The sequence below is a fragment of the Dendrobates tinctorius genome, unplaced genomic scaffold (genome assembly GCF_039654945.1).
Source record: "Dendrobates tinctorius isolate UK_male_01 unplaced genomic scaffold, ASM3965494v1 ptg000140l, whole genome shotgun sequence".
Taxonomy (NCBI): Eukaryota; Metazoa; Chordata; class Amphibia; order Anura; family Dendrobatidae; genus Dendrobates; species Dendrobates tinctorius.
Genome location: NW_027361808.1, coordinates 9483203 through 9504553, shown reverse-complemented (window position 1 = coordinate 9504553; position 21351 = coordinate 9483203). Strand labels below are relative to the sequence as shown.

General features: G+C 42.5%; 1 protein-coding gene across 1 annotated transcript in view; it reads right to left on the bottom strand.

Annotated features, from left to right (window-relative positions):
• LOC141049002 (kinesin-like protein KIF28) overlaps positions 1-21351 on the bottom strand; it is a 327138-nt gene that overhangs the window by 110451 nt on the left and 195336 nt on the right. Inside the window, exons 14-17 of the mRNA XM_073545091.1 lie at positions 19637-19784; positions 19303-19421; positions 19067-19174; positions 141-412 (exon numbers count right to left, since the gene is read on the bottom strand). Of these exons, the coding sequence (XP_073401192.1) occupies positions 141-412; positions 19067-19174; positions 19303-19421; positions 19637-19784 (647 nt within the window). The remainder of the gene's footprint in view (positions 1-140; positions 413-19066; positions 19175-19302; positions 19422-19636; positions 19785-21351) is intronic.

Below are 21351 nucleotides of genomic sequence, written 5' to 3'. Positions count from 1 at the left end.
ATAATTTAATTAAAAAGTGTTTGTTTTGGTGGCACAAAAATATTTTTATTTTCTAAACTGCTCATACAAAATGATTGTATACATTGTAAATGTTATGGTTTTGTTATGGTTCATGTATGTGTAACTGTGCAGTACTTTACCTTCCACCACTGTAGCAAGGGGTAATATTTATCAGGATAATGGCCTCCTCTAACCCCTCAGAATCCAGAAGTTCTGTCTGTTCTTCCAGTTTCATACAGTAAGCTAGAGACTGAAGCCAGATGTAAGCTGATCCTAAATGAATAGCCTCTACTGGATCCCAAAATGGATCATTTTCACGGTCCAATGTCATATTGCCATCCAGGAATCCTTGGTACAGTTCTTCCATCAGAAACTTTCTGTTAATGAACTTGGATTTTGACCACATCCATACCTTAAGCCATGTGAAATAAAAAAATATAGTGATCTTATTTATATAAAGTATTTTTGTGAAGAACATAACCCATGTGCAGTATTGTTTAGCATTCTACATGAATTGATGTGCATAGGGAACTTCTATAGCAACTGACTTGGTCATCTTTCATTTGTCAGTGCACCTGTGTCACTTGATCATGCCAAAATTCATGTACCGTATTTGTTGTACAAAATAAAACAAACAGTTGTTTTCTTCCCTTGTTACTTATTTACATATCAATGTTAGCCAATGTTCTTAGACTTGGTGGCAGCCAAATGGAACTGATTTCTATAGGTGCATCTCACAAAATTAGAATATCATCAAAAAGTTAAATTATTTCAGTCCTTCAATACAAAAAGTGAATCTCATACATTAGAGTCACTACAAACAGAGTGATGTATTTCAAGTGTTTATTTCTGTTAATGTTGATGATTATGGCTTACAGCCAATGAAAACCCAATACCCAAAAGTGAAGTTTCCACAATCAGTGATGGTTTGGGGAACCATGTCATCTGCTGGTGTAGGTCCACTGTGTTTTATCAAGACCAAAGTCAGCGCGACTGTCTACCAGGAAATTTTAGAGCACTTCATTCTTTCCTCTGCCGATAAGCTTTTTAGATTTGGAAATTTCATTCTATAGCAGGACTTGGCAACTGTCCACACTGCCAAAAGTACCAATACCTGATTTAAAAACAACAGTATCACTGTGGTTGATTGGTCAGCAAACTCGCCTGACCTTAACCCCATAGAGAATCTATATGGTATTGTAAAGAGGAAGATAAGAGACACCAGACCCAACAATGCAGACGAGCTGAAGGCTGCTATCAAAGAAACCTGGGCTTCCATAACACCTCAGCAGTGCCACAGGCTGATCGCCTCCATGCCATGCCACATTGATGCAGTAATTGATGCCAAAGGAGCCCCAACCAAGTATCGATTGCATTTACTGAACATACATTTCAGTAGGCCAACATTTCGGATTTTGAAATCATTTTTTCAAGCTGGTGTTATAAAGTATTCTAATTTACTGAGATAATGACTTTTGTGTTTTCACTGGCTGTAATCCATAATCAATAACATTAAACACTTGAAAGACATCGCTCTGTTTGCAATGACTCTATATATAATATATGAGTTTTACTTTTTTTATTGAAGAACTGATTTAAATTAACTTTTTGATGATATTCTAATTTTGTAAGATGCACCTGTATGTTTGCTTAACAACTAATGCTTTTAGATTTTTCCCCATATAAATAATATATATTCATACTAATCAATTTTGTCAAGATTTGTCATCTATCATTTATACCAACAGATTAGCATGAAGAGTTGAACGATGAAGCAGATTTAGGGTCTGTGCACACGTTGCGGATTCTGCTGCGGATCCGCAGCGGATTTGGCCCTGCGGATCGGCAGCAGATTCTCCTGCATTGTACAGTACCATTAAAGTCAATCTAAAATTAAAAACACTATGCACATGCTGCGTGTTCATTTCCACAGCATGTCAACTCTTTGTGCGGATTCCGCAGCGTTTTTACACCTGCTCCATTATAGGAATCCGCAGGTGTAAAAATGCAGGTGGAATCCACACAAAATCTGCACTAAATCCGCAGGTAAAACGCAGGTCATTTTACCTGCGGATTTAGTAAAATCCACACTGAAAAATCCGCAGGGTAATCCGCAACGTGTGCACATACCCTAAGATAGACAATTATTAGTCTCTCTATATGAGCACATACAGTGAACTAAGCAACAAAATAACAAATCAACACCCCGTGAACACAGACTGAGAACAAATGATTGCAAATACATTTGTTCAGTCCCCCAAACAATTTGCAGATTGTCATCATCACATTCCCTGTTTACATAGAAAGATGTTCTGCCAGCAACGATAAATGTTTTAATTCACATGAAACATCCTAAAACATGATGAACAAGTTTTTCCTTGTTTATCAGGTTAACAGTAGCATATTTACATCGTCAAATGATGAGAAACTGTAATAAGACTTAAGACCAGAAGTAACGTTAAAAGCTTCATGGTTATACAGTGTATATATAGCATAAAACTAAATCAATAAACAATTCCTGAATTGCTGCTTTTTCATTCTGCATCTGAAAAATCTTGATAAAAAAATACCCTAAAGTGGTACAATTAAAAACTTCAACTAGTCCCACAAAAAAAAGCCTTTTAGTAAATCTGTTATCACTAAATCATACAGTACTTACAGGAAGAAGAAGACTGTGAAGGAAGTATATACAGTGTGTACGGAAAGTATTCAGACCCCTTTAAATTTTTCAGTCTTGTTTCATTGCAGCCATTTGTTAAATTAAAAAAAAAAGTTCATTTTTTTTCTCATTAATGTACACTCTGCACCCTATCTGGACTGAAAAAAAAACCCAGAAATGTAGAATTTTTTGCAAATTTATTAAAAAAGAAAAACTGAAATATCACAGTCATAAGTATTCAGACTCTTTGCTCAGACACTCATATTTAAGTCATATTCTCTCCATTTCCTTGTGATCCTCCTTGAGATGGTTCTACTCCTTCATTGGAGTCCAGCTGTGTTTACTTAAACTGATAGGACTTGATTTGCAAAGGCACACACCTGTCTATATAAAGGCCCCATCACACACAGCGAGATCGCTGATTTTGTGACGCCACAGCGATCTCGCCAGCGATCTCGCTGTGTGTGGCACGCATCAGCGACCGTCCCCCCCGCCGGGTATCACTGATCGTGCAGGAATGTCCTGGGCCATGTTTTGATCGCTGGTCTCCTGCTGGCCAGCAAGCGTCGCTGCGTGTGACAGCGAGAGACCAACGATCAGCGACGCTGGGAGCTGGCATCCAACGTAAACATCGGTAACTAAGAGCCGCGCGGCTCTTAGTTACCTGCTGTTTACCTTGGATACCAGCTTGCTCGCTGGTCCTGATCGCTAGTGGGTCTGTCTATGTGACAGCTCACTAAGACCTTACAGCTCACAGTGCATGTCAGACCAAATGAGAATCACAAGGTCAAAGGAACTGGCCAAGGAGCTCAGAGACAGAATTGTGGCAAGGCACAGATCTGGCCAAGGCTACAAAAGAATTTCTGCAGTACTCAAGGTTCCTAAGAGCACAGTGGCCACGAAAATCCTTAAATGGAAGAAGTTTGGGACCACCAGAAGTCTTCTCAGACCTGGCCATCCAGCCAAACTGAGCAATCATGGGAGAAGAGCCTTGGTGAGAGAGGTAAAGAAGATCCCCAAGATCACTGTGGCTGAGCTCCACAGATGCAGTAGGGAGATGGGAGAAAGTTCAACAAAGTCAACTATCACTGCAGCCCTCCACCAGTTGGGTCTTTATGGCAGAGTGGCTCGATTGAAGCCTCTCCTCAGTGCCAGACATATGAAAGCCCACAGAGAGTTTGCTAAAAAACACGAAGGACTCCCAGTCTATGAGAAACAAGATACTCTAGTGTGATGAGATGAAGATAGAACTTTTTGGTGATAAATAATTGTTATGTGTGGAGAAAACCGGGCACTGCTCATCACCTGCCCAATACAATCCCAACAGTGAAACATGGTGGTGGCAGCATCATGCTATGGGGATGTTTTTCAGCTGCAGGGAAAGGATGACTGGTTGCAATTGAAGGAAACATGTATGCGGCAGAGTACAGAGATATCCTGGATGAATACTTCTTCCAGAGTGCTCTGGACCTCAGATTTGGCCGACGACAATGACCATAAGCACACAGCTAAAATAACAAAGGAGTGGCTTCACAACAACTCTGTGGCCATTCTTGACTGGCCCAGCCAGAGCCCTGACATAAACCCCATTGAGCATCTCTGGAGAGACCTGAAAATGGCTGTCTACCAACGTTCACCATCCAACCTGACGGAACTGGAGAGGATCTGCTAGGAAGAATGGCAGAGGATCCCCAAATCCAGGTGTGAAAAGCTTGTTGCATCATTCCCAAGAAGACTCATGGCTGTACTAGCTCAAAAGAGTGCTTCTACTCAATACTGAGCAAAGGGTCTGGATACTTATGACTTATATATTTGATATTTCAGTTTTTCTTTTTTAATAACTTTGCAAAAATTTCTACATTTCTGTTTTTTTCAGTCAATATGGGGTGCAGAGTGTACATTGATGAGAAAAAAATAAACTTTTACCAAATGGCTGCAATGAAACAAAGTCTGAAAAATTTAAGGGGTCTGAATTCTTTCCGTACACACTGTATAGATGTGCTTCTTTTTATTCAGCGTAAACTAACCTGTGGTGCGTGTTTCAAATACGCAACATGTCAATTTCTCTTGCAGATACACTTAATTTTTTGTGCAGATTTCTCCCATTGACTTGCATTAGGTGCAGAAAATCCGCGGGTAAATAAAGCACATGCGTTTTTAGTGTGCTTCGGCCTTGGAAATCCATTAAAAATGTATGCAATCTGCACATGACTGTATCAATAAATGTTGTCATTTTTTGGGGCTGAAAGTCCCCATCTCGGCTTATATGCGAGTCATATACCAGGGGTCGGTGGGGGAGGGGGAGCGGGGGTGTCAGAGATAATACTTACCCCCCCGGCGCGGTCTCTGCAGCCCCCCAGCTTCTCCCGGTTTCAGGCTCCTTCCTTCAGTGGTCACATGGTACCGCTCATTAAAGACATGAATATGCGCATATTCATATCTTTAATGAGCGGTATCACATGACCGCTGAAGGCAGGCCCCGAAGACCGTGGGAGAATGAGGCTGCAGAGACCGCGCCAGGAGGGGGTAAGTATAGGTTATATTCACCTGTCCCTGGTCCCATACTGCTTGCTGCTGCCTGCTGCGTCCTCTGTCAGTGATGTTCAGGTCAGAGGGCGTGGTGACGTAGTTAGTGCATGCCGCGTCCTCTGCTGCCTGAACGTCACTGAGAGATGATGTGGCAGACAGCGGTGAGCAGCGTGGTAATGGGGACAGGTGAATATCTGAGGTGCCGGGTCCTGAGCCAGCAGCGACACCGGCACCTGTGCCCCAACGACGAGAAGTGAGTATATCTTTTTTTCATTTGCAGCATCAGCGGCATATGGGGCAAAATCTATGGAGCAGCATATGGGGCAAAACCTATGGAGCAGCATATGGGGGCATATTCTGTGGAGCATCTTATGGGGGCATATTCTGTGGAGCATCTTATATTCTGTGGACCATCGTATGGGGACATATTCTTTGGAGCATCTTATGGGGGCATATTCTGTGGAGCATCTTATGGGGGCATATTCTGTGGAGCATCTTATTGGGCATAATCTATGGAGCATCTTTGGAGGCATTTTCTGTGGAGAATCTTATGGGGGCATATCCTGTGGAGCATCTTATGGGGGCATATTCTATGGAGCATCTTATAGGGATATTCTATGGAGCATCTTATGGGGGCATGTTGTGAATTCTCTCTCTGGCTTCCCTCTGGTGATTACTGAAGATAGTGGAGCTGGTCAGATTGAGAGTTCTCTTTCTGAGCTCCCTCTGGTGGTTACTGGAGGTAGTGGAGCTGATCTGATTGACAGAGGCTTGCCACCTGATAATGAGGAAGACGATTGGAGATCTGGGGTTTCTGATTGGGATTTAAGACAGCTGACTCCCTCTATCCCTGCTGGTGATTTTCTTCTTGCACCTCCTGAGGTCTCATGTCTCCTGTTCAGCTAAGTGGTTCATTTGCTATTCTGTTTGCATTTGATCTGGTTTTGGTTATCTTTGCTTTGTGCGGGTCAGCTAGCTCCAACTGGGGCTGTGCTGAATCACCGCCCATATGTTACTGCATGTGCCAGTTTGTTTTGTCCCCTTTTATACTGGTCTCTTTTTGCTTTGCTTTCAGAATATACCAAAGTGCTGATTAGTGGGGGCGAAGTCGTGCAACTTCAGTGCTTTTGTGCATCAGATGTGTTGGACTTTTTGCAGGGTTTTTTGCGTGATTGCAGACAGTGTCCCCCATCATTTGCTCAGTCTATTTTTCTGCCTGCGTTTGTGTTTTCATCTTGTCTCACCGACAATATATGTTTGGGGGCTATCTATTCCTTTGGGGTCTGCTCCGGGGCAGTTTAGATTTCCCCTTTCTTGCTTTAGGCTTAGTTAGCTCTCCGGCTGTGCCGAGGCATCTAGGATCATCGTAGGTATGCTCCACGGCTACTGCTAGTTGTGTGGACAGGATCAGGGGTCTGCATCCGCTTGGTTACCAACCTCTCTGGTTTTCTGTGGCTTAGCCTTGGCCTGCTATCCTCCTTGGTGACCCATTCATAACAGAATCACCAGCCTAACTGTAGACTCTAGGGTACTCTAAAGAAGGAAAGAATTAAAAAAAAAAAGTGTCAGAATTTTTTTTTCATATATTTGTTCCTCTTTTTTTTCTTGGGCTGTAGGAGGATATTTTTTGTTTAAGTGGAGACTAAGCAAGTGTCTGATCGTGTTGAGCAGCTCGCTGCTGAAGTGCGGGGAATTTCTGCCTATCTCGCTCAATCATCTGCTGTTGAACCAAAAATCCTTACTCCTGATGTGTTTTCTGGGGATCGGTCTAAATTTTTGAATTTTAAGAATAATTGTAAATTATTTTTTGCTTTGAAACCTAACTCATCGGGGAGCTCTGTGCTGCAGGTTAAAATTGTCATCTCTCTGCTACGTGGCGATCCCCAGGATTGGGCCTTTTCTTTGAAACCCGGAGATCCAATTCTGGCTAATGTGGATGCGTTTTTTTCAAGCCTTGGGGTTGTTGTATGATGAACCTAATGCTATTGATCATGCTGAGAAAACTTTATTGGCATTGAACCAGGGTCAGGGTTCTGCAGAGTTATATTGTCAAAAATTCCGAAAGTGGGCTGTCCTTACTAAATGGAATGACGATGCCCTAGCAGCTCTCTTTTGGAAGGGTTCAGCAGAAACCGTAAAAGATGTTATGGTGGGATTTCCTGTTCCCTCTGGTCTTGACAACTCTATGTCATTGGCCATTCAAATTGATCGTCGTTTACATGAAAGTAAAACTACATGAGAGGCGTTGCCGCCTTTCGAACGAACTTCTGAATCCATGCAATGTGATAGGGTTTTGTCTAGGGCACAGGAGTTTAGAAGGCGTAATAAGTTGTGTTTTTTCTGCGGGGACGCCTGCTGTTTGCCCTAAACGAGAAAAGCATTTTGCTCACATATTTGCGGTGGCAGTGTACAGCATAAGTTCCTTTTGGCGATTACCCTGATCTGCTCCTTGTCTACATTTTCCGCTAAGGCTTTTGTTGATTCAGGAGCAGCTTTGAATCTGATGGATTTGGACTTTGCTAAACGTTGTGGTTTTCCCATGATACCCCTGCGGACTCCTATCCCTTTAAAGGGTATTGATGCTACTCCCTTGGCAGAGAATAAATCCCAGTTTTGGACCCAGGTGATAATGCGGGTCGCCCCGGACCACCAAGAAAATTGTAAATTTTTGGTGTTGCACAATTTGCATGATACTATTGTTCTGGGTTTCCCTTGGTTGCAAACTCATAATCCTTTTTTAGATTGGAAATCTGTGTCTGTGGTGAGTTGGGGTTGTCAAAGTCTTCTTAGTGACACTCCTGCTTTCTCCACCTCTCCCCAGTCTCATGATATTCCTAACTATTTGGCTGATTTTTTGATGTATTCAGTGAGAGTAAGTCTGTGTCTTTGCCTCCTCATAGGAGTTATGACTGTGCAATTGAGTTAATGTCCGGGTGTAAATTTCCCAAGGGTCGGCTTTTCAACTTATCGGTACCCGAACATGATGCTATGCGATCTTATATCTAGGAGTCATTGGAGAAGGGTCATATTAGACCATCCTCTTCACCTTTAGGTACTGTTTGTTTTTGTGGCCAAGAAAGATGGTTCATTAAGAACATGTATTGACTATCGTTCCCTTAACAAAATCACTGTTAAATATCTGTACCCGTTACCCCTGATTTCTGATTTATTTTCCAGAGTTAAAAGTGCCTGTTGGTTTAACAATCTGGACCTCAGGGGGGGTATAATCTTATTCGCATCAAGCATGGGGATGAATGGAAGACGGCGTTTAATACTCCGGATGGACATTTTGAGAACCTGGTGATGCCTTTTGGGCTCACTAATGCCCCTTCTGTCTTCCAGTCTTTTATGAACGATATATTCCGGGACATTGTGAACAAGTTTTTGATCATTTATCTGAATGATATTTTGATTTTTTCCAGTGATTGGGATTCTCATGTGGAACATGTCCGGACTGTGTTCTGGATTTTGCGGGAAAATTCTCTGTATGTTAAGGGATTGAAGTGCCTCTTTGGTGTACAGAGGATTTCATTTTTGGGATTCATTTTGTCCCCGTCGGCTATTGAAATGGATCCGGCCAAGATTCAGGCCATTTATGATTGGGTTCAGCCCACTTCTTTGAAGGCTCTCCAGAAGTTTTTGGGTTTTGCTAATTTCTACCGTAAATTTATAAGTAATTTTTCTGGTATTGTTAAACCACTGACTGACTTGACCAAAAAGGGCACTGATGTGGTGAATTGGTCTCCAGAGGCAGTTTCGGCATTTCAAGAGCTTAAGCGGAAATTCACTTCTGCTCCGGTTCTACGGCAACCTGATGCCTCACTCCCATTTCAGGTGGAGGTAGATGCGTCTGAGATTGGTGCAGGAGCAGTTTTGTCTCAATGAGATTCGGTGACTTCTAAGATGAATCCCTGTGCCTTTCTCAAAAATTCTCCCCATCTAAATGTAACTATGACTTGGGGAATCGGGAATTGTTGGCCATGAAATGGGCATTTGAAGAGAGGAGACATTGTTTGTAGGGAGCTAAACATCAAGTTGTGGTCCTCACCGACCACAAGAATATGATTTATCTTGAATCAGCCAAACGCTTGAATCCTAGACAGGCTAGGTGGGCCTTGTTTTTCACGCGTTTTAATTTTGTGGTCTCTTTTCTTCCGGGCACTAAGAATGTTAAGGCGGATGCTCTTTCTAGGAGTTTCTTTGTGGATTTTCTTGATGTGACCGAGCCTACTACCATTCTAAATGAAGGTGTAGTTCTTTCCACCATCTGCCCCATTTGAGACATGCCCTGGAGGAATTTCAGGAGGACAAACCTGAACGTTGTCCTATGGGAAAATTGTATGTCCCTGAAAAGTGGAGGAAAAGAATAATGTCTGAAATTCATTGCTCCGCGTTGGCTGGTCATACAGGTATTTTTGGTACCAGAGATTTGGTGAGTCGGTCTTTTTGGTGGCCTGCCTTATCTCATGATGTCAGGAATTTTGTGCAGTCCTGTGGGACTTATTCTCGGTCCAAGCCCTGTTCTCGTTCTAGTGGGTTGTTGATGCCCATGCCGGTGCCCAGGAAGCCATTGACTCATATCTCAATGGATTTTATTTCAGATCTTCCTGTCTCTCAGAGAATGACTGTTATCTAGGTGATCTGTGATAGATTTTCTAAGATGGTCCATCTTGTACCACTCCCAAAGTTGCCATTAGAGTTGAGCGATACCGTCCGATACTTCAAAGTATCGTATCGGATGGTATCGGCCGATCTTTAAAAAAAGTATCGGTATCGCCGATTCCGATACCGGAAGTCCCATTCAAGTCTATGGGACTTCCGGTATCGGAATAAGAAAAACCCTTTCCTGCCCTTGTACAGCCTCTCTGGGGTCTGTACGGGCCTTTCGGGGGGCTGTGCCGGCCTGCCAGGGGGTCTGTGCAGGCTCCGGTGGTCTGTGCCGGCCTGCCGGTGGTCTGTGCAGGCTCCGGGGGGCTGTGCCGGCCTGCCGGGGGGCTGTGCCGGCCTGCCGGGGGGCTGTGCAGGCTCCGGGGGGCTGTGCCGGCCTGCCGGGGGGCTGTGCCGGCCTGCCGGGGGGCTGTGCCGGCCTGCCGGTGGTCTGTGCAGGCTCCGGGGGTCTGTGCAGGCATCGTCCGATGGGACTACAAGTCCCATCGGGCGATGCCTGCTACCATGACAGTGATTGACACATTAGCCAATGATGGGACAGTAGTAGTCCCATCATCCGGCTAATGTGTTAAATGTAAAAAAAAAAAATAAAAAAAAAAAATTACATGCTACATACATACAACATGCATACTACATACATGCTACATTCATACTACATACTACATACATGCTACATTCATACTACATAAATACTACATGCAACATACATACTACATATATACTACATGCATGCTACATACATACTGCATGCTACATACATACCACATATATACTACATACATACTACATGCATGCTACATGCTACATACATAACACATATATACTACATGCATGCTACATACATACTACATACTACATATATACTACATGCATGCTACATACATACTGCATGCTACATACATACTACATACATACTACATATATACTACATGCATGCTACATACATACTACATGCTACATACATACTACATATATACTACATGCATGCTACATACTACATGCTACATACATACTACATATATACTACATGCATGCTACATACTACATGCTACATACATACTACATATATACTACATGCATGCTACATACATACTACATGCATGCTACATACATACTACATGCTACATACATACCACATATATACTACATACATACAATACATTCATACAATACATACATAGACATACAGTACATATAACATAGAGTAACATACTTACCAATACTTGTCACATTGTTCCCCGAAGCCATTGTCTTTTCCGGGATAAATATTAACATAACAAACCACAAAAATACTCACCCACGATCCGAAGCAGTCCACGAGTGTGTCCCACGACGATCTTGGGTAGAGAACTGCAGCATCAGATGATGCTGCCGTTCTCTACGGGCTGCAGGAATCCAATGACGGAAGGTAGGTATCCTTCCGCACTGTATTCCTCCGCCACTTAAAAAAAAAAAAGTCCCTAGTCTCACTTTATGCCATTGCTGTGTGGGAAATTCCCACACAGCAATGGCATAAAGTGAGACTAGGGACTTTTTTTTTTAAGTGGCGGAGGAATACAGTGCGGAAGGATACCTACCTTCCGTCATTGGATTCCTGCAGCCCGTAGAGAACGGCAGCATCATCTGATGCTGCAGTTCTCTACCCAAGATCGTCGTGGGACACACTCGTGGACTGCTTCGGATCGTGGGTGAGTATTTTTGTGGTTTGTTATGTTAATATTTATCCCGGAAAAGACAATGGCTTCGGGGAACAATGTGACAAGTATTGGTAAGTATGTTACTCTATGTTATATGTACTGTATGTCTATGTATGTATTGTATGAATGTATTGTATGTATGTAGTATATATGTGGTATGTATGTAGCATGTAGTATGTATGTAGCATGCATGTAGTATGTATGTAGCATGCATGTAGTATATATGTAGTATGTATGTAGCATGTAGTATGTAGCATGCATGTAGTATATATGTAGTATGTATGTAGCATGTAGTATGTAGCATGCATGTAGTATATATGTAGTATGTATGTAGCATGTAGTATGTATGTAGCATGCATGTAGTATATATGTAGTATGTATGTAGCATGTAGTATGTATGTAGCATGCATGTAGTATATATGTAGTATGTATGTAGTATGTATGTAGCATGCATGTAGCATGCAGTATGTATGTAGCATGCATGTAGTATGTATGTAGCATGCATGTAGTATATATGTGTTATGTATGTAGCATGTAGCATGCATGTAGTATGTATGTAGTATATATGTGGTATGTATGTAGCATGCAGTATGTATGTAGCATGCATGTAGTATATATGTAGTATGTATGTTGCATGTAGTATTTATGTAGTATGAATGTAGCATGTATGTAGTATGAATGTAGCATGTATGTAGTATGCATGTTGTATGTATGTAGCATGTAATTTTTTTTTTTTTTTTTTTTTTACATTTAACACATTAGCCGGATGATGGGACTACTACTGTCCCATCATTGGCTAATGTGTCAATCACTGTCATGGTAGCAGGCATCGCCCGATGGGACTTGTAGTCCCATCGGACGATGCTTGCACAGACCCCCGGACATCAGCACAGCCCCCCGGCAGGCCGGCACAGCCCCCCGGCAGGCCGGTACAGACCCCCACAGGGTGCACAGACCACCGGCAGGCCGGCACAGCCCCCCGGCAGGCCGGTACAGACCCCGGGCAGTCCACACAGCCCCCCGGCAGGCCGGCACAGCCCCCCCGGCAGGCCGGCAGAGACCCCCGGAAGGCCCGAAATGACGGCGCATCATGATGCGCACACACCGCGCATCATGATGACGTCAGGCCGTCAATCAACTGAACTTCCGATTCCGATGCCGAATTCCGATATTGAAAAAATATCGGAAGTCGGTATCGGAATTCCGATACAGCAAGTATCGGCCGATACCCGATACTTGCGGTATCGGAATGCTCAACACTAGTTGCCATCTTCTTCTGAGTTGGTGCTCTTGTTTTTTCAGCAGGTGGTTCGGTTGCACGGGATTCCTGAGAACATTGTGTCGGACAGAGGAGTTGTTTCCAGATTTTGGAGTGTTCCAAACTGGGAATTCAGTTATCTTTCTCCTCTGCATTTCATCCTCAGACCATTGGGCAGACTGAGAGAACAAACCAGACTTTGGAATCCTATTTGAGATGTTTCATATCTGCTAATCAGGATGACTGGGTCTCATTTTTGCCCTTGGCCGAATTTGCGCTAAACAATAGGGCTAGTTCTGCCACTTTGATGTTGCCCTATTTTTGTAACTTTGGGTTTCATCCTCGATTTTCTTCAGGGCAGGTGGAATCTTTGGCCTGCCCAAGTGTGGATTCTGTGGTAGAGAGAATGCAGCAGATTTGGGACCAAGTGGTGGATAAGTTGTCCCACTCTCAGGAAAAAGCCCAACGGTTTTCCAACCAGCATAGGACCATTGGTCCCCGGTTTAAAGTGCGTGATATGGTTTAGTTGTCTTCAAAGAATATTCCTATGAAGGTTGTGTCTCCAAAATTAAAGCCAAGATTCATTGGACCTTATAATATTTTGGAAATCCTTAATCCCGTTTCTTTCCGTTTGGCTCTTCCAGTTACTTTTAAGATTCATAACGTGTTCCATAAATCCTTGTTGAAGAGGTTTGTAGAGCCAGTAGTTCCCATGGCGGCGCCTCCTGACCCTATATTGGTTAAAGGTAATTTGGAGTATGAGGTAGAGAAAATATCGGATTCTCGTTTGGCTAGACGGAGACTCCAGTACCTGGTCAAATGGGCGGGTTATGGCCAGAAGGATAATTCTTGGGTCTCTGCTTCTGACATTCATGCTGAAAGATTGGTTCATGCTTTTCACCGGGCCCATCCTGACAGGCCTGGTGGCGTGGATGAGGGCTCGGTGACCCCTCCTCAAGCGGGGGGTACTGTTGTGAATTCTCTCTCTGGCTTCCCTCTGGTGATTACTGAAGATAGTGGAGCTGGTCAGATTGAGAGTTCTCTTTCTGGGCACCCTCTGGTGGTTACTGGAGGTAGTGAAGCTGATCTGATTGACAGAGGCTTGCGACCTGATAATGAGGAAGACGATTGGAGATCTGGGGTTTCTGATTGGGATTTAAGACAGTTGACTCCCTCTATCCCTGCTGGTGATTTTTTTCATGTGCCTCCCGAGGTCTCATGTCTCCTGCTCTTTCCCTGCATGTTCAGCTAAGTGGTTAATTTGCTATTTTGTTTGCATTTGATCTGGTTTTGGTTATCTTTGCTTTGTGCGGGTCAGCTAGCTCCAGCTGGGGCTGTGCTGAATCACCGCCCATATGTTACTGCATGTGCCAGTTTGTTTTGTCCCCTTTTACATTGATCTCTTTTTGCTTTGCTTTCAGAATATACCAGAGTGCTGATTAGTGGGGACGAAGTCGTGCGACTTCAGTGTTTTTGTGCATCAGACGTGTTGGACTTTTTGCAGGGTTTTTTGCGTGATTGCAGACAGTGTCTTTCCTTTCCTGTCCTGTCTAGTCAGTGTGGACCCCATCATTTGCTCAGTCTATTTTTCTGCCTGCGTTTGTGTTTTCATCTTGTCTCACCGACAATATATGTTTGGGGGCTATCTATTCCTTTGGGGTCTGCTCCGGGGCAGTTTAGATTTCCCCTTTCTTGCTTTAGGCTTAGTTAGCTCTCTGGCTGTGCCGAGGCATCTAGGATCATCGTAGGTATGCTCCACGGCTACTGCTAGTTGTGTGGACAGGATCAGGTGTCTGCATCCGCTTAGTTACCAACCTCTCTGGTTTTCTGTGGCTTAGCCTGGGCCTGCTATCCTCCTCGGTGACCCATTCATAACAGGAGCATATTCTATGGCGCATCTTATGGGGGTATTCTATGGAGCATCTTATGGGGGCCTATTCTATGGAGCATCTTATGGGGGCCTATTCTATGGAGCATCTTATGGGGGCATAATGTATGGAGCAGCTTATGGGGGCATAATGTATGGAGCATCTTATGGGGGCATATCCTATGGAGCATCTTATGGGGCAGCATATTCTATGGAGCATCTTATGGGGCCATAACCTTTATGGAGCAGCATATGGGGCATATTATTCTATGGAGCATCTTATGGGGCCATTATTAACCTTTATGGTGCATTATATGGGGTGTATTTTGTATGGAGCATCTTATGGGGCCATCATGAACTGTATGGAGCATTATATGGGGCTCCTGATTCAATATGGATATTCAAAAGCATTTAACCTACTGATGTCTCAATTAATTTTACTTTTATTGGTATCTATTTTTATTTTTGAAATTTACCAGTAGCTGCTGCATTTTCCACCCTAGGCTTATACGCGAGTCAATAAGTTTTCCCAGTTTTTTGTGGCAAAATTAGGGGGGTGGGCTTAAACATGGGTTGGCTTATACACAAGAATATACGGTAATTTACTTAATAGTGGCATAAATGCTGCAGAAAATCTGTAACAGGAAAGACTCACTGAAAGCTCATCTTCGGAACGTAACCTAGAGCCGTCTTATCAGTTATAGTGCAATAGAAAAATTACAACAAATTCTTCTACCACGGTTTATTTTTTTATTCTATCTACTAAATCTCATAAGGCTTGATTCACATTTATCCTCTGCATTACGCTGAGCTTAGGCTAGTTTCACACTAGCGTTTGGCAGAGCTGCGGAGGCCTGCGTAGTTCCACCTTGAAGCTCTGCCCACTGCCACACCTCCTCCGGTCAGCTCCGCCTACAGTTGTGGCCAAAAGTATTGACACCCCTGCAATTTTGTCAGCTAATAATCAGTTTCTTCCTGAAAATGATTGCAATCACAAATTCTTTATTATTATTACCTTCATTTAATTTGTCTTAAATGAAAAAACACAAAAGAGAATGAAGCAAAAAGCAAAACATTGATCATTTCACACAAAACTCCAAAAATGGGCCAGACAAAAGTATTGGCACCCTCATCCTAATACTTGGTTGCACAACCTTTAGCCAAAATAACTGCGACCAACTGCTTCCCGTAACCATCAATGAGTTTCTTACAATGCTCTGCTGGAATTTTAGACCATTCTTCTTTGGCAAACTGCTCCAGGTCCCTGATATTTGAAGGGTGCCTTCTCCAAACTGCCATTTTTAGATCTCTCCACAGGTGTTCTATGGGATTCAGGTCTGGACTCATTGCTGGCCACCTTAGAAGTCTCCAGTGCTTTCTCTCAAACCATTTTCTAGTGCTTTTTGAAGTGTGTTTTGGGTCATTGTCCTGCTGGAAGACCCATGACCTCTGAGGGAGACCCAGCTTTCTCACACTGGGCTCTACATTATGCTGCAAAATTTGTTGGTAGTCTTCAGACTTCATAAGGCCATGCACACGGTCAAGCAGTCCAGTGCCAGAGGCAGCAAAGCAACCCCAAAACATCAGGGAACCTCCACCATGTTTGACTGTAGGGACCGTGTTTTTTTCTTTGAATGCCTCTTTTTTTCGACTGTAAACTCTATATTGATGCCTTTGCCCAAAAAGCTCTACTTTTGTCTCATCTGACCAGAGAACATTCTTCCAAAACGTTTTAGGCTTTTCAGGTAAGTTTTGGCAAACTCCAGCCTGGCTTTTTTATGTCTCGGGGTAAGAAGTGGGGTCTTCCTGGGTCTCCTACCATACAGTCCCTTTTCATTCAGACGCCGACGTATAGTACGGGTTGACACTGTTGTACCCTCGGACTGCAGGACAGCTTGAACTTGTTTGGATGTTAGTCGAGGTTCTTTATCCAACATCCGCACAATCTTGCGTTGAAATTTCTTGCCAATTTTTCTTTTCCGTCCAAATCTAGGGAGGTTAGCCACAGTGCCATGGGCTTTAAACTTCTTGATGACACTGCGCACGGTAGACACAGGAACATTCAGGTCTTTGGAGATGGACTTGTAGCCTTGAGATTGCTCATGCTTCCTCACAATTTGGTTTCTCAAGTCCTCAGACAGTTCTTTTATCTTCTTTCTTTTCTCCATGCTCAGTGTGGTACACACAAGGACACAGGACAGAGGTTGAGTCAACTTTAATCCATGTCAACTGGCTGCAAGTGTGATTTAGTTATTGCCAACACCTGTTAGGTGCCACAGGTAAGTTACAGGTGCTGTTAATTACACAAATTAGAGAAGCATCACATGATTTTTCGAACAGTGCCAATACTTTTGTCCACCCTCTTTTTTATGTTTGGTGTGGAATTATATCCAATTTGGCTTTAGGACAATTCTTTTTGTGTTTTTTCATTTCAGACAAATTAAATGAAGATAATACCAAATAATTTGTGTTTGCAATAATTTTCAGGAAGAAACTGAGTATTATCTGACAAAATTGCAGGGGTGTCAATACTTTTGGCCACAACTGTATGTCTGCATGTGGCCTGCATACCTATCTTTAACATTGGGTACACAGGCCGAGCGGAAGTATCCGCATGCGTCGTTTTGACGATGCGGCGACCGCCACAAATTGCAACATGTTGCGTTCAACTCGGGTTGCCGCAGCGTCAAAACAACGCAAGCGGACGCATCCGCATACCCAATGTTAAAGATAGGTACGCAGGCCACATGCAGATGTAGGTGGACCTGACCGGAGGAGGTGTGGCAGTGGGCGGAGCTTCACAGAGGAACTATGCAGCCCTCCGAAGCTCTGCCGAACGCAAATGTGAAGCCGACCTTACACTTGCATTGTTTTTTTTAATCAGCTAAATACTAAAAAAAAAAGGAAAACACAGCCCAAACTTTTTTTTTTTTATAATTAGGGACATGGAGCTACTGTTGACTCCAATCTGCGTTTGATATGACAGTGTCCCATCTTTTTAGTACACAAACGTTTGGGCAACCATAGTGTTGTGACTGCCTAAACAAATGGGGATGGAGTCCAAAGTGCCTCATTACAGTGACTGTTTTTTATACCTTGAGACAGGTCCAGAGCAGAAACACGTTTGCATTAATAAAAACCGTTTTGGAATCTCAAGGCTCTTCATTCCTGCACCGCAGCCCACCTAAACGTTTCAACTTCCATTTTTGCCATTATCCTTCTGGAAAATCCTTTTTCTCCAGTCACGGAGCAGCAACGGCCTTCTGTGTCTTTTTAGGTTTTATGCCTACACACAACACCCTTAGGTAAGTGCTATCATCGATTATACCTATCCCTTACCAGACAGTATTGCCCTAATTTGTGAACACTTCAGTCTCTCTCCAGAGCTTCTCATTATAGTGAATGGCTTAATTGAAGTTTTACCTAAATCTCATTTTTGAGGCCCTACACAGATACCCAGATATAAGTTCTCCGTGTAGAGCACAGGATTGTAGAGCACAGGCTAAATGTGTAACCAGGATTGGATTCAAACAATCAAATATTGTTATGTACCCCAAAATGTTACAAACCAAACGTTCAACTCATTGTAAAAATAAACAGTCTCCACTCAAGTCAATCATCTGTCCATTAAATCCAAATGCACCCCATTTCTTCTTGGCTCCACAGAGTGCATTAACCACAGTTAGGGTTCATATGTATTGCATTACTGTAGCAAGAAGAATCCACTTAACAATTTGTGTCTAGATAAGACAAATTTTAGCTCCAAAAAATTAGTGAGCTAAAGCAATATTTTAGTGGAAAAAATGTAATTTTTCATTTTTTTATTGCACTTTGCATTAATTTTTGTGAGGCACCTTGTAAATTAACTCATTTTCCTGACAGCAATTTTGAATAGTTTCAGGGGTGCAGTTTTTAAAATAGTATTACATTTGGGATATTTTCAACATAGATACCCCTCTATGTAACTTCAAAACGGAATAGGTCTGTAGAAAAGCAGGATTTGTAAAATTTGCTTGGATAAAAAATTGAAAATTGATGCTAAATTGAAACCTTTATAACATGCTAACAAAATAAGACAAAATTTAAAAAATGATGCTGATGTAGGTAACTATTTTGTTCAGTATGACCATGTGGTTTAAGGGTATAAGCATTAAACATTAGAAAATTGCTAATTAATCGAAATTTTTAGCAAATTTCAGATATTTTCAAAAAAAAAACCCACAAAACATTGATCTACATTTACGACTAACAATCCTAGAACCACTGGTGCAAATGTAGAAGTATTACAGAGTTATTACCAAATAAAGTGACACATGTCAAAACTGACAAATGGGTCATGGTCACGAAAGCCCAAACTGGTAGTTGATTTCCACTTTGGCAAACCTTACCTGTTGAGTACCTGTTTTGATCACTTTCACCATTATTTCTTTTTGAAGATCATATCCTCTTGAATCAGTCAATGCTAAATTTTTCACTTTTAGCTCAAACGTCAGATCCTACTTAGAATAAAACAAATGAATAATAATTAGACAGAAACAATGAATCATACTCACCAACTGCCTATTTTTCAGTAAAACAAAATTAATATCACAAATAAAAACATTTTGATCCATGTTTTTTTTACCTTCATAAGTTCTTCGCTCATCTGATTAGCTTCAGCAACCAGGGGCATTAATTTGATATAGTCATGAAAAACTGCTAGCACACTAGGGTCTAGTTTGCCATCTTTATTGTGCACAGCACCTGCATGGAAAGATATTGGATTTATTAGATTGCTTTCAATAATGTTTACTTCAAATATTCTCAGAAAGATTTGTCTGGAATGCTGGAAATCATCCAAATGTCCATTTTGAACACCAGTTCCCATTTATTTGCACATTTACTTGACAATACCCAAAAAGTAATGCGCAAGTCAGAAGGCAATGAAGTTTCCAGAATTACTAAGCACGATTACGTACCAAGTTTATCCACACTAAAGCCTTCAGCTGCTGCCAGTTCAGACTGGAAGAAGTCATAATCAAACTTGCTGATGTCTTCACATTCCCCCCGTTCATCCAGAAATCCAATAAACAGATATGCGCTATTTGACCCAAGGATTATACGATCCTAAGCACATGGAGGAAATTATTTCTTTAACTTCATTTACAACTTCCTTTAATATTGACTATACTACAGAGAATTAGATGGAAAGAGTTAAATTGAAAAGTTATTTGGTGATTTCAAATGTGCTGATGTTTGTTAGTATGATAAAGGCCTAATAATATTGTATTTTAAGTAATTGGAGTTTATTGGAGCCACAAGAGCAAATTTTACTAAGAGTCCACACACCCATCCAAAATATGCTCTATTACTAATATATTATGCAGGAGCTACTAATGGAATTCATTCCGATAGGGTTAAAGGGATTACAAGAAAGGTTCTGTTTCTTCCTCCCCACAAACACCTCTGGAGCATGGTTTGCATGTTCTATTGCAACCCTGTGTTTAGAATACCAAACTTCCTCATTATGTTTTAAATATGCAAATAGTGTCTTCATTGAGAAAGAGGACTTGAACTCTAGCACCATCTTTTAGATGAAGCAATCCTAAAAGTCAATTTCCACCCTTTAACGAGCCTTGCCACATGACTTAGGATAAGAAGCCAAACTATACATTCCATTTGCAGACATGTGTTTCAGGGTGTTTGCCCCTCTTCAGTGCAAAGCAAAAGATCTCATTTGGCTAGGTGTGACGCCTCTAACTGGTGATCTAAGAGGGAATGATTCTCGTTGTGGAGATTGTAAAGCTGATGTAAGGAGACTTATAGGACATGCAATGCTAATCCAGGAATTTAAATGTGCAAATAGCCTCTTAATAGATGAAGGAACTAGAACTCTAGTGCGATATATTGGATGTAGCATCCTAAACGTCAATATCAACAAGCCTTGCCACATGACTTAGGAAAGAAAGCCAAACTATACATTCCTTTTGCAGACATGTGTTTCAGGGTGTTTCCCTTCATCACTGGAAAGCAGGAAGTCTGATTTGCTTGGGTGAGAAGCTGTCACGGTCCTGTTAGCGCCGGCGTGCAGTCACCGCTGAGCAGGGACTCACCCACACTGCAGAGCGGCCCGGGGTCAGATACGGCCAGGCAGCTCAGGCAAACAGGACCTGGAGACGCTGAAGTTAGCAAGGGGTACAAGGACCTACGATCATGTGACCACAGTGAGCGGGGCTTAGCGTCCCACTGCTGGAGATGACAGAGGATTATACTACAGGGATTCTGTAGTAGTGGCGAGGGAAACTCATGTCAGACAAACGGGGGGTCATACACGGATAGGGTGACGCGGTACCAGAGGGTCAAGCAGAGAGTAGTCAGAACGTAAGCAATGAATCATACAGGGAGATAGCTGCACAGTATAAGAGGGACAGGCAGAGAATAGTCAGGTCAAAGGCAATGAGTCATACACGGAGAGGGCAGTGCAGTACAGGAGGGACAGGCAAAACTAGTAACAGGGACAGAACCGGATCAAAACCAAACAAGAATAAAGTATCACAGTCACAAAGCACACCAGGGTCACACACACTCGGCCAAGGGTCTGAGTATAAGCGACGAGGACTGAGCCCACAATGAGACTATAAAAAGCCTCCCAGAATCTCAGAGTGAGGCCGTCCAGATTAACCTCTGAATTACC